The following is a 14,263-nucleotide window of genomic DNA, read 5'->3' as shown; positions in this document are numbered from 1 at the left end:
ACATCGAGCTGCATCGAACTTTCAGAGATTCTTGATTTATTGATTAATTATTTGGTATATAAAATGTCAGAAAATAGGTAATTATGGAAAGTTGACACATTTTTGCATCATAGAAGAATAATAATAATAGAATCGCACATTATTTGTTCGAGGACCATCAGAAATTTAGAAAATCCAACAATAATTTGTATTTGTACAGTTTCTGGCTGTGATCAATGGTGTAAACCTCCCCAGCATTTAGTGTTCAAATGGTTTAGTTACATCAACCTAAACCGAACCAAACTGTGACCGCACGACGACGGTCTGGTCGCCTGTCGCTGGTTCGCTGTTGTTGTTCTGGACACGTTTATGTCGTTTTGGGAGTCGTGCCAATCATCTCTTTTCATTCATCTCATGATCTTTGTCTCTTTCTCTGCTGGATGGAAGTCGAGAGTTCTCTACAAGCCGTCCAAAGGGATTCTGGGAAATGTAGTAACAACAGAGATTGGTACACAATGATACACCTGATTACAAAATAACAGCTGGAACAAACTGAACATCATGAATTTACATGTGTGACTCTGCGTGGGTGGAGTTTGCTTCATGTGAACATGATCACAGCTGTCAAACATTTCAATTATATTTCATCAGCAGGCAGGTTTCAGGAGCGTTTGTGTTCTGGTGCTTCCTCAAAGACGTACGAGTACACATCCTTTAATTACGTCCAACAGCCGTCTCTCCTTGTATTTTTCCATCACCCTCTCGAGTGAATCCAACTACCGTCCTCGTTCCTTCAGCGACAAACAGGCACTTGAGCTAAACCCGCTTTAAATATTCAACATATTATGTAAGATTACGCAAGAACGAGGGAGACCGGGGAAACATGAGGGAGATCATGGGAAACACTGAATATTTTAGGAATGCCCTCATGCTTCACTTGCTCCAAGAGGAGGCTAAAAATGCTCGCAAATGCACATTTCCTCAGCGCCGTGTTCACGTCTGCATGGGAACACGACTGACCTGCTGGCTGAGTCACTGTATGTAATGTAATGTACAGCATGGAGACATGAAGTCTGGTTGTCATGTTTATTTCTCATATGTGGCACATAGACTGGTACCTATTCCTTTTATTGGGAGCAGGAGGAACTCAAAATCACAATCAGATGTTTATTACATATTACATGCGTATTATTATTATTATTATTATTATACACATATTGTGGTGGCACAGGAAGCTCAACCCCCTGCAACTTGAAATCAATACAAAGAAAATGCTAATACATAAAACTCAAGATAACAAGAAAATGTATCTTTACCACTTTGACAACATAAAGAGGGCATGAAGAAACCTGCTGCAAATACAGCCAGTCAAGTTAATTCAGGCCGTCCTCATCACAAAAACAGCCACATGTCGACTGTGACTGAATGTTTCTTGTCGGAGGTGACCTCTAGTGGCCGTAGTGATTATTACGGCAGCTAAGGAGGAACTCAGGGGAAGTAGTATAAAGAGTAACAAGGCTGCACTGGGAGGAGGTCGAGGATGGATGGTTGAGTGAAACAAGCACAGGAGGCAGCTATTTGTGTCACATACGTTAAGTTACGTATGTAACGTTGGTACGTTCGTAACTGATGTTATATAAGTAATGTAGTTATTTTCAGCCAAATCAAGGTGTTTCCTAAAGCTAACCAAGTAGTTTTGTTAACCAAACTGCAAACATACAATGAAGGTCTGGTTCAGCTGTTGCTAGAACGTCACAATGGTCATGCTGTTTTTGGAAACGGGGATATATGTTATTTTGGGACTCACTCTTCATTGGTTTAGATGTATGTGTTGGCAAACTGTGGGAAGGAGAACGAAAACCTGGAGGTGAGTTTTGCATTTTGCCCTTCCAGTTCCCTTGTCTGGAAGTCAATGGATGTTTTTTTAAATAAGGTCTGTGGTTAAAAGCTTTTACACGTCTCAAAAAAGGCGGATACCAATAAGTGACTAAATGTTACTACAGAGGTTGTTGGGTATATTAAACGTCATCACGCTGAACTGAACTTTAGTTGCAAGCTATTCCAGTTCTGTCCGACTTGTCGACTGATCCATTTATAGTTACGTGTCTCTGGTATAATGTCATGGGAATCATTCTGGTGTCGACATCAAAGACACGTGACCGCAACGCAGATCGTTCAACTGCTAGCAATTGCATTACCACTTCAAAATGATAAAAGAGTTCATATCATATCATAAACTTGTGTTTGCCACAGAGCTGATTTTCTTCCAAAATCCAAAATCCAATAGAAAAATCTCATCATCTTATTGTCGAGGGTCATAGTATAGTATAGTATATTTACTTAGTTTTCTTCCATTTTGACATACATTACTGTACATACAGTTTTTTTGCCAACAGTTTCGATTTTCATCCAACTCATCTAAAAAATGAAAGGATTCAGTCTATAAAGTGCTCTTACTCTACAACCCACAGACTGAAGCTTTCAGACATTAAATACTATCCTTTTATAAAGTGCCATAATTAGCTTTACATCCATGCTGTCAGTCATTCTGTAATAAGTTGGTGTCACTCTCTCAGATGGTGGCAGTCCCATTTTGGACTGCAGCTCTTCATCTCTCACATTAATTCAGACTCTTTCATTACAGCTAAATGGCACTTTATGAAATTAAATAGTTCATTTCCATAATGCTATGTGATCATTTTAGGAAGGACTCCTGCAGGTAGTCATTCAGTGGCTTTAATATATAGATGATCCAAGCTGTAGAGTGCTGTCGTTTCCTCTTAAATACAGATACCTGTCGTACCCGCCACTCGCAACAGCTGGCAACACCTTCGCCAGTGATGGCCATCATATATTCAATATGCATTAATGCATGGTTTGTACTTTTAAACTGGATAAAGCTTTATACAGCTTCAGAGTTAAGGCTTGGTCACTCAAGGACAGTGGCACCGTTCACAAGTCGGAAAAAGTTTATACCCCATGATTGTTATAAATCATTAAGAATTTTGGGGAAGCAAGTAATAAAAAAGTTGAGTATTAGAGAAATGAAAGTCAGTACGATAGCATCAGAAGAATTTATTCTTGGACTTTATTATTTTATTTTTGTATTCTACCATTTTGAGTCACCTGGGATGGTTCGTTTCGTTGGTTCACCACTTTGGCTCGAACTAAAATATCTCCATATTTTCTATTTAATGAATTGGAAAGAAAGTTACAATAACTCATGCTACCCAGAGGATGAATCTTTAACTCAAGTTCCAGTGAATAAATAGCAGGTTAGAGACAAACTTGTATTTTCAGGAAGTGTCCCTATTAAGAGAAAACAAAAGAAGAGGGATCTGCTGCTCACTTTCTGAATTAAAGACTTTATTTGGACTATCATCAGGTTATTGTCACAGGGTTATAAAATACGTACAGCTATTTCTACACATCTTTAGGTGCACCAAACCTAAAACCCTTACAGCTTTTGTAACCTGACTTGCAATCAGTCAATCTGTATTTAAAGTACAGTAAATCATCCCAGCGAGCCAGAAGCTGTGTGTCTAGGAGATTTTCTATTTCAATTCAGATTGTGTTATATTTTGTTCTGTACCTTTAGGACCCGTAATACACCAGAGCCCTCCACGTTCAGCCCAACAGCAACACGACTGAAATAAATCAAGTTCTCATTTCTAAAGTGTTACATTAAATCCTTCTCTGTGTCCCCTGAGCCTGAAACATGTCTCACTACCATCGCACAAATGTCTGGTGACAAACATGCGAACAGATCCTCCCTGACAGCCGCCGAGCAGAGATGCCGGCAGATTCTGCACATTTGGCCCGAAGGCCCCCCGATCGAGAGTATCCACGCGTCAGGAGGATCTGACTGATCTTCCATAAAGCCTTGCCTCCGTCTAGCTCCCCCACCCACCCTCTCTCTCTCTCTGATCCTCCCCCACAACGCCTGGCTTTGAAAGTGGAGAGAGATGGAGGCTCGGTAAGGACCTGCTCAAAGTCAGCAAGCTAAATGACACGGACGCTTTGAAAGCGTCGCTCGCACAGTTCCTCACTCCGGCTTCAAAGGACAGTCACATCGGAGGGAAAGAGAAAGAGGAACCGAGTGAGAGACAGAGAGGGACGAACGGAGAGCTTCTTGGTAGAAGAGCAGAAATAACAGCAGCTTCTCGACTCCTCCGTCCTCTGGTCAGGCCTGCTGGGAGATTTACACCTGCTGTAGACTGTCAAATCATGTCCACACTGATGCAGCTGATTAAAAACATTTCTTCCATCGTCTCTAAACTGAGAAACATACGGTGTGATTGGCATGTTTTAGGCAACACCCTCTCAATCACAACTCATCAGATATGGAAGCTTGTCAGAGGCCTTAAGCTTCAGAATATGACGCTCTACCTGCCTCTCGGGACGGGCTGCACCCCTTCATGTACAGCTGGCTATAGTACACTTTTAAAATAAAGCTTGCCTACAAACGGTTGACTTTTGGACTGCTATTAGCATTGGACTGACACACAATTTCAGTTTGGTCAGGTTTAGGCAACAAAATTACCTGACTAGGTGTAGCCCCCAAATCTTCTTGGTTAGGTCAGGGCCCCAGAACTCCCTGGTTCTCTAATTTCTTACTTACCCTTGAGACAAAACAAAAAACAAACCACTCATGGTCAGAAAGGGGGACACAAACCCTGATTTTCAGAGGGACGGTCCAGTGTATGACCCATCCAAGCACCCCGACCTCCTCCCGACCACAACTTTTCTCGGTCTTTATACTACTGCACTGGAGGGGCACCACAAGAAGTGACACTTGACGGGTAAACTACAGCATCGAATCTAGAAACCAGGCTGCTGTATTTGACTTGTTGGTAGTGAGAATGAGCCGGCTATAGGCCTCAATCCCCCCATTCACCACTCATAATGTGCAGAACACATCCTCGTACCTAAACCACTGAATGGGTCAACTGCCAGTGACATGTCATTGCTCCCAATACCACAGGACCATTGAATGTATCAGTAACAGGCATACCGGACCTTTGTCATGAGATTGCAGATGGTTGGCTTTAGGCACAAAAACCACATTGTTAGAGTTAGGACGGTGTCTGGCTTGGCCGCCTTCTTCTTCAGCTGTAACACCACCACCAACCTCCATGTGAAGGTGATATGAAACATATTGTTGAAATGTTGATATGTTACACGTGACACGTAAAGGTTTGAACATATCGGTGGTTTGTACAAGTAGAGTGCCAGTGCTGGGTTTACATTAGGACATCTTTTCAAAGCACAGAGGATCATGGGTTTCATTGTGTGCCGTTTAACAAGCTTTTACCTCAGAGATACCTGCTGCTTCATCTCATCACTGTGACATTTTACAGTCATGCTGACAGAAGATGATAAAGCCTCAATCTGACAGCATTGTATATCTATAATTACTGCATGTCTGACTCTTTTATCTCACATGTTATCTTTGATGGGGACTGATGGACTGGATTGTGAGAGAAAATAGCAGCTGAGACAAAAGTTTTATGTTCCTGCATTGTTCAGCACACAGCCAGTTCTCTGCCTCTGCATGACGCCTGCTGATGTGGAGCTCTGCAGCCTGCTCATACCACTACAGGGAGTGTGTGTGTGTGTGTGTGTGTGCGTGTGTGTGTGTGTGTGTGTGTGTGTGTGTGTGTGTGGTGGGTTCTGATTCGCTCCACGTACTAAAGGTCAGAGCTTCTGCTTCTGAGCATTTTAATATTTGTGACAGACGGAGAGACAGACCTCGGCTTGCAAGCATTTTCAAATAAAAACAAACAAAAATAGAAATGTCAGACTGCATCAGTCGTCCCACCACACTGCAGACGTAACTACAGCAGGACTGTCTCAATACAATACAGGGGCGTGTGTGTGTGTGTGTGTGTGTGTGTGTGTGTGTGTGTGTGTGTGTGTGTGTGTGTGGTTGTCTTCTGGGCTACATATCCAGCACATTACCTGTTCTCTGTCATGCTGCTCTGTATCTCCATAAATAGACAGGCAGTGTCAATGTCTTTGAGACTTACCTGAGACTGACTTGCTTAGTGTGACTCTGAATACTTGAAAGTGTTTGCGTATGAACGTGCTCATGTTTCGGTTGGACGGTGAACAAAAAAAAAAATAAAAATAACAAACGGTGTAAGCCCATACCTTTAAACATGTTTCTTGCCCTGCAAATTTTGTTTGCAAATGATTTATAATAATTCATTAATTTTAAGTTACACGTTAAGGTAAGTGCACCCATGTCTGACTTCCACTGCCAACTAGTGGTGGCATCATGCCCTTCACGAGTAGTTTTACTTCTAAACAGTAATAAGGCTGCTCAACGGGCGACCGCAGTTCAAGTCTTCGTTGCGGCATTTGTAAGCGTGACACCACTGCATATTTTTAAGGAGAGCTGAGGACCTCAGGACAAATCTAGCCGTGTTTGTGGCAACCAAAACCACATATTTTTCACAGGAGGATGGGCCAAAACAAACAGAGTCCCAACACATAGAAACGTACAGCTTGAACTTATCTGTGGTTTTGCAGAAACATACTTAGTATAATACTTGTGTTGGGTTTGCAACATACATCTTGAGGTAAAAATCCTTCTAAACTGTTAAAGTCTACATGTGGCACAGCACGTTTAGTATCGACTTTTTGAACCGACTATCGGAGTTTTACATTACCAGGCCTCATTTTTCACAGTCATGGCAAACATCCATCCAGTTTCTATTTCTGTACATCGTCTCCATCTTATCGAGCCTCGCTGTGTAAAGGCATGGGGAAGGTATTAACGGGTGAGAAACAGCGTTTGAACAGGTGTAAATCACAGCAGTGAGATTAAGTCCTTGATTTACTGCCCACCACCCCCACCCCGCTCACTGTGAGAGAGGGAGAAAGAGGAAGAGATAAAGACATCAATCATTACCTCTTGGCATGGCTTCGTTCCTCCTGGTATGTCGTCGCTCTGGTGTCCCCGTCGATATTTTTCTTTTTTATGAGATAAGGAGGAGCGAAATTATTGTTGAGCTGGAGCGCCGCAACCTCAGAGACAGTTTGCAGGGGCCTTTGGTCGCTGTGTGTGTTATCAGTGTGAACCCAGTGAACTCAAACAACCCTGTGATTCTGAAAAACACAATATATGAGTGTTAGTATCATATCACATACAGTATCAAGTGCTACCTCTAAACATCACGGGAGTGCAGCTGTGATTGGACCTTTTTTGTTCTGTACTGTTTTTGTCTCAACTCACTAAACTGAGACATTTGTTAAGGGAGTCTGGGGACTTTCTCCACGGGGACAAAGAAGTAGCCTATATTGGTTACTGTTTAGTGTATTTGTAAAATGTGACATGTTTAGCATCAAAAATTGTGCGATTTGTTAAGGGAGTCTGGTGATGTAACTTGTAATTGACATGACAGTGAAGCACCTGGAAATCAGACATTCTGCCTGTTGTTGTGGCTTCTTCCTCTTCCTCTTCTTCCTCTACTTCTTCTTCAGATCACTCAGGACAGATGTTGGTACCAGCTCTGAACATCTGACAAACATCTCCCATTTAGAAGTTGGAGAATGTTTAATATTTTTCACTTGATGACTCATTTAAATTATTAATTGATTATCAAAATTGTTTGCAATAATGTGTTGGATGGTTTTGACCAGCTGACAGTCATATCAGACATTTGGGACCAAACAACAACCTCTGTCTACAAACCAACCAATCAGAAAGCACCATAATATAACTACTGCATGGTTTAATGTGGTCGTCAGCTGTGGCTCACCTGGTCGGCTCCATTAGTCGTTCATCTTCTGCTCTTTGTTGTAGCACCTCTGCAGCACATACGTCATGAATCCACACTCTTTTCTTATTTTACACTATTTTAATTATCTTGATTAATGATTAGTTGTTTGCTCAGCAAGATCAGAAAAGAAAGAAATCTTGAAATTACTTGTTTATTCTGAAAATCCAGGATCACCAGTTTACAACGATATAAGACAGGAAAGGAAACAGAGTTGTTGCTGATTGCTTTTCTGATGATCAGCTAATCATTTTCATTTCATAAAAGAGAAGAAGTTGACTCTTATGTGAAAAGAAAATGAAAACTTTCCGCTTGCTTCACAGATAATTGCTCAATAATCCTCTAATAGTGTCCCTTCCCTGCCTGTAGTAAGATTACAGATTTCACAGTTCAGATCCATCCGTGGATAGTAGATCCTGATCTAACCCACATTTCACACACGGATCCTTAAAATAAGTCTGTCCTAGTATTAATGTCTGCCGCTCTGGAGACGAAGAGGCTGCTGAAACTGTGCCAGGTGCTTCAGGTGTTATAATACTATGAATCACTCCGAGCAGATGAGCCTGAATGGGTTTTACCCAGAAGAGAGGTGACGGCAGGTCAAAGCACGCTTTATAAAAGAGGCATTTTCAGGATGTTTTTACTACCAAGTGCATGTGAACGTAGGCAGCAAACAGAAGCATGTGTGTAGTGAAAACACACGTTATGTCATTAATATTGAGACTGTGGTGTATTTGTTTTCTCCCCACCGACACCTGAGACAAACATCAGGCTCCTCAGCTGCTTTCTTCAGCAGATCTTTGTTTGTCTGCTGTTTAGTGCTGAGCAGGTCGCACCAAGATCCGTTTGGATTTGAGCTCGTTTCCTGGAAGCTGATGTCTGTGTTTTTTATTGGAGGTTGGTTCAAGCCTGAGAACTGAACCACGCAAAGTAACGAGCTACAAACAGATGAGAGTTTATTAGGGCTGCAGAACTGGCTGCAAAGCGTTTTACGTTTCTGCAAACCACAGCTACGAGTCATATCAACATTTGTACGTTTGTGAGGTGCAGGAGATGGTGGTGCCGGTGTTGCACCACTGCTTCAACATTTGTGAAATCACTAAATATATTTAAATTAGGCCAAAACATGTTTTCCTCACCCTAACCAACTGGACCTTGTACCTAAACCTGACCAGAGCCTAACCTAAAGTTTAATATCTGTGGTTTGGAGAGACGTACATTGCCGACTTTAATTCTGGATTGGGTCGGCTTTTTCATATGATCACCTATATCTGAATGAGTGTGTCGCTCCTGTTCCTGGGGCAGCCCTGCTCTGCGTGTTTTAAATGTTTCTCTGCTCCAACATGTGCAATGATATATAAGAAAGGCCGAAACCGACCGTGAATATGAATTTACATGAATATACATCTCAGTAGTAAGAACTGTGTGTGTGTCAAATCCTCTGTGCTTTTACTTAACCTTAAGATAAGTTACACCTTCAGTAAGTAGCAATAGACTTGGAGAGAGTAGGGAAGTCAGAAAGTACTGTTTCGGTCTTTTAATCGATCAGTCGACAATTAATATATATATATATATATATATATAAAATGACACCAAATTATTCTAATCAATAATGTGTGTTTTGTTAGCTTGTGAGTGCATGAAAAAAAAACTTGACTTGCACAAAATCCTCAAGTTTCAGTCAATTTCTTACATTTTATTACTGTTGCACCATTTATACAAGTACATATAATTTTGAATGCATCAATTTCCATATCATCTTTTTTGTTTTGTTTTTTGAATGAACGTGTGGGGTGGAAGTAGCAGTGGTGAGACGTGGAATGAAAATATCAACTGTAGTTGCCATGGATGCAGACTGAGAAATAATTTTTTTTTTATTTTTTTTTTTTTCTCCACTTGACCAAAAAGACAGGACTACAGGTTCACCCAACCACGGACATGCAATTTACTGAGTCAAGAGAGGAAGAAAAAACTGAACCGAGTGACACGCGGCGCTCCTCGAGTGTTTGTTTCTGCTACGGTTTGACAAGTGCTGGGAGGAAAACGTCCTGTGTCAGTCGGATGAAACTGAAACGCTGGCGAATGGATGGCTGGGATGAGTAAATATATACATTTACATACCTACATGTATGCAAAGGTGGAGATTACCAAAGTACATTTACTCAAGCACTGCAGTTAGGAGGCATTTTAAGGTGCTGGTATCTTACTCAACTGAATTTTATAGTCTTTACTCCCACACACACAGACGGGTTAGATTATGAAATATCGCTGGTATTTCTTGTCCTTCAGTGATTCCTTATTCCTTTCCTTTCTTGTTACGTCTTACCTTCCTCCCTCATTCCTTTGTTTCTACGTCTTCTCTCTGTTTCATTCTGTCATTACTTCGTTCCTTCTTTGCTTTTTTCAGCTCAAATAAAAGCATGAAAATCACAAAAATTCAGTATTAGTACTGAAGCGTAGGATGCTTGAGTACTTTTTTTTACTGCTGATTCCTTCCTTCCTTCTTCCCTGCTGATCCTAACACATGACAATCCAAAGAAACAGAGATACAAACTTTCTTCACTATCAGTACTTTCACCTCGGATGACAGTGCAGTACTCTGCTCCTGTGGAGTATTTTTTCCACCACAGTAATATAAATACTTTCTTAGAGTAAAAGATGCAGGTAAGTACATTCCCTCTTCCCTTGTTTCTATATCTCCATTCTGTCTTTCAGTCTGTCTTTACTTCTTTTCTTTCTTCAGCTCATATCAAAGCACGAAAATCACCAGAACTGGAGATACAAAGCTTCTTCTGCAGTATTAGTACTTAAACGTTGGATGCTTAAGTATTTCTTACTGCTAGCTCCTTCCTTCCTTCCTTCCTTCCTTCCTTCCTTCCTTTCTGCCATGGAGTATTTTTCCAAAGTAATATTGATAATTTTACTAGAGTTTTAAAAAAAGTAAGTACTTTTTTTCCACCGCTGCATACATGTACCTACATGTAATATATATTTCTGAAAGTAGAGTGAAGAGATGCAGAAATGATGCATGAGAGGTGAAAATGATAAAATCAGAAGCTCCCTTTTCATGTGCAAGGCTTGTCCATCCCATGATGATAGCAATGGTGTGTGGTTGCCATAGAAACAAAGCACTAAACCCCCCACCCCCATCCTCGATGGGATCAGACTGCTAATGACTGACCTGGACCAAACAGCACTTGTAAATGACCTCGTCTCAGGTGTTTTCACCTGCTCCGATACCAAACTGGTGAGGTTCGCTCCACAGGGGCAGATATGGATATGGGATTGTAAAATGACTCTACAAGTTGTGGAGTGTTTATTAAAATTTCTAAGCCAGGAAATACCATAACTCCATCATCTGAAAACATGCGCAGACAGAAGTTGGAGATTTTTGGGGTATTTTGGGGAATTTCCTCGGTTTCTGTTATTTTCTTTCATGCAATAACATGTTGCAGGCATGTGTTAGCATTTTATATACCATATGCTTTTACACTATACTTTTACTTTTTAAGAATATTTTGCTGCTAATACTCGACTTAAGTAGATTGTAGGACTGTTAGAGTATATCTACTGTAAGAAAGTCTACTTTATGCCACTTTTACTTAAATAAGTGTCTCTATTTTGAGAGATGCTGTCTGAACTCTCTGGACTCTCTGAAGTCTCCTGAGGATGCAGAAAACGTCACCACCTTGGTATTTTCAGCAGCACGTGGTTGCAGAGCGTGCTCACCCAGGTCAGCAGTAGATTTGTCTTTTAAAATTAAAAATCTGTTCAAATTTGTCATCAGATTGTGATGGAGGATCAGAGATTTCCTTCAGGCTTTCTAAGAACACTGCGGAGGTCTTTTCAGCAAGGCTTTGCAGATTTTTTAAGCGTATTACAAATGTTAAAAAACCTCTTAGTTCACTTATAATATAGCTAAGGGTTTCAGTACAAAATCTAGAAGTCTATCTGAAAAAATTCCTACGACTGTTTTGTTACGTCTAAGAATGTGTTTCGCTCTGCAAAGTCAGACTTTTTCAACCTCTGAAATGTCCCAGAAAGCCTGAACATTCTCAGTCCTCACATGAATTTAAACTTTAAGCGTTCTTTGAGAGAGTGGTGTGTAACCCAAAGAGGAAAAATGGATGGTAACACAACCCGACAATATTAAAAAAGCTTTGGAGGATGGGTTAAAAAAAGGATAGAGCCACAATTCAACCAAAGCTGAGAACACAATGCTCTGAAGAGGAGGATGAGAGGAAGGGTGAGAGCTGAAGGGTGGACAGATCAATGGTCCAGCTGGTAAAGTGATTTCTTAACCCCCCTCCCCCCACCTTCCCTCAGTCCATTTCCCTAAGTGTTTAAATTGTGACATCCACAGAGCGGAGGGTGCACGTACGAACGCAGGCTTTCTGTGGGCTGAGATGGGTTAAACCTCTTGATGTACGAGGGAGAGGGATGATGGAGGTGGAATGGCCGACACAGACTCGTATCAAAGTTCAAATACTACAGCAGAAAAAAATAAAATCAAACATAACAATAATAATAGCAATAATCATCTGCAGCGGTGGGAAACTTCTCCAGGTGGTGTGCTCCAGTCCTCCTCGTTCAACAAATCATCATTATTACAATTATTATTATTATTGTTATCATCATAATATGGGTGGGCTAGTTAATTTCATTTTCACTTTTTTTAATCTTCATCGTTGTTGAGTTAGGTACTTTATTTTTTAATTTCCGAAAAGAAGCTGTCCATTAATCTTGAACTGCTACGGTTTGATCCTTGCTTGGTGCCTCTGTGGCGTTCGCCTCCTTGGCGGGAGGCTCGCTGGCTGGTGTTGAACTAGGGGCTGCGGCGGCCTCCTTTGCCGGTGCCTCTGTGGGCTTGGGGTCAGGGGAGGCAGCGGGGGCCGCCTCGGCTTTGGCTGCTGGTGCCGCGGGGGCCTCAGTCTTTTTGGCGTCGGCCTCATCTTTACTCTCAGCCGCCGGGGTCGTCGCCGCGGCCTTAGCCTCGGGCTCCTTGGCGGCAGGGGCCGCTTCCTTGGCCGGGGCGGGAGCAGCTGGTTTCTCCTCAGCCTTGGCGGGCTCTGCGCTCTTAGGTGCCTCTTTAGGCTCAGCGTTGGCGGCAGGTTTCTCGGCCTCCTTTGCGGCAGGAGCTGCGTTCTTCTCCTCCTCTTTAGGCGCTGCAGCGTCTGCTGCCGGAGCCTCCTTGGCCGCCGTGTCGTTTGCTACCTCCTTAGCGTCGGCAGCAGCCTCGTCTTTGTTGTCTTTCGGTGCTTCGCTCTCCTCAGCAGAGGCCCCCTCTGCCTTGGCATCCTTGTCTTTGGCCTTTTCATCGTTTACATTGTATCCCTTCTTCTTTTTGCTGAGCTTGCCTCCCATTTTGGATCTCTGGCCTCTGAAACAGAAGGAAAAATACATGAATTTCAGTTAATTCATTCATTTACGAAGAAAGCGCAATAAGAAGAAAGCACATCCTCAAACCATGTAATGAACCAAATGTGAGCAAAAGTCTTCTCCAGACAGAAATAAAAAAATATCACCACAAAAGACTGTGTGATGCTCCTGCTCCTCTTCTCTCCTCTTCCTGATGAAGAGCAGTCTCTCTTTGTGATAAAAATGACTCACTTTATTGCAGCAGCAGCAGCGTCTCAGTGTACAGACTTGTCTGTATGAGACAGCGAGTGCAACATTTTGACATGTCTGCAGGAGCTTTCATGAGAGCAGAGACCAAGAAGAAAATGATGCTCACAGAAATGATGTGCAATAGTTATGCATTTATGGAGAAACATCTCTCATGTTGCATTTTTGATGTGTTCTCTCGGCCTGAACCACATGCTCCACAGAGAGCCTCTCAGCATGATATCTTCTTCTTTCAGATCAGGCAAAGCTTATTTAACCATGATGAGAGGAAACAGTAATGTGAGCTGCTACAGAGAGGAATTGAAGAAAAGAGTAACAGCAGTTAGATTCTGTGATGTTCATCTTGAGAAAGACGCTGAAATCTTCACAGTTCAACTACCAAAGAGAGACAAACTAAGTCTTATATTCCATCATCCTGGACTACAGAGACCCTCACATCTCGTCCTCACCTCTCAGATCAACAACTTCTAATTAAGAATGCAAAGAAGTGCCTCCACGGCTGAGATGCTGAGAGGAAATTACAATATGTGTCACAGAGACAACACTCCAGTCAAAGAGGTTTATAAGTTCCTCTAACTGAAATCACACCTCGCAGAGATGGTAGTAATACATTAGACATCATCCTCAATGAACAATCAGTCCATTAGTCACAACCCGTGAGCAGATGAGACACTTCCTTCTGCGCAGTAATACAAAAAGAAAATTGTTCCGATGTGAAAATGCTCACAGCAAGCTCTGTGAATCCTTAAGTACCCTGGGCATGATTTCTGGAAAGAGACATCTCTGTTGAGTTTTCTAAATATATATATATGAACCTGATGAACGAGGTGAACCTGATGACGCTGAACGCGAAACGTGCTGTTCCCTTTAATAAA

General features: G+C 41.9%; 1 protein-coding gene across 1 annotated transcript in view; it reads right to left on the bottom strand.

Annotated features, from left to right (window-relative positions):
• Nucleotides 1-9,433: 9,433 nt before the first annotated feature.
• basp1 (brain abundant, membrane attached signal protein 1) overlaps nucleotides 9,434-14,263 on the bottom strand; it is a 50,804-nt gene continuing 45,974 nt past the window's right edge. The window contains exon 2 of the mRNA XM_073492032.1: nucleotides 9,434-13,143. Coding sequence (XP_073348133.1) covers nucleotides 12,501-13,127 — 627 coding nt within the window. The 5' untranslated portion in view covers nucleotides 13,128-13,143 and the 3' untranslated portion in view covers nucleotides 9,434-12,500. The remainder of the gene's footprint in view (nucleotides 13,144-14,263) is intronic.

This window comes from Pagrus major, chromosome 21, assembly GCF_040436345.1.
Source record: "Pagrus major chromosome 21, Pma_NU_1.0".
NCBI classification, from domain to species: domain Eukaryota; kingdom Metazoa; phylum Chordata; class Actinopteri; order Spariformes; family Sparidae; genus Pagrus; species Pagrus major.
Note: the sequence above shows the minus strand (reverse complement) of the source record. Positions and strands in the feature narration are given on the sequence as shown.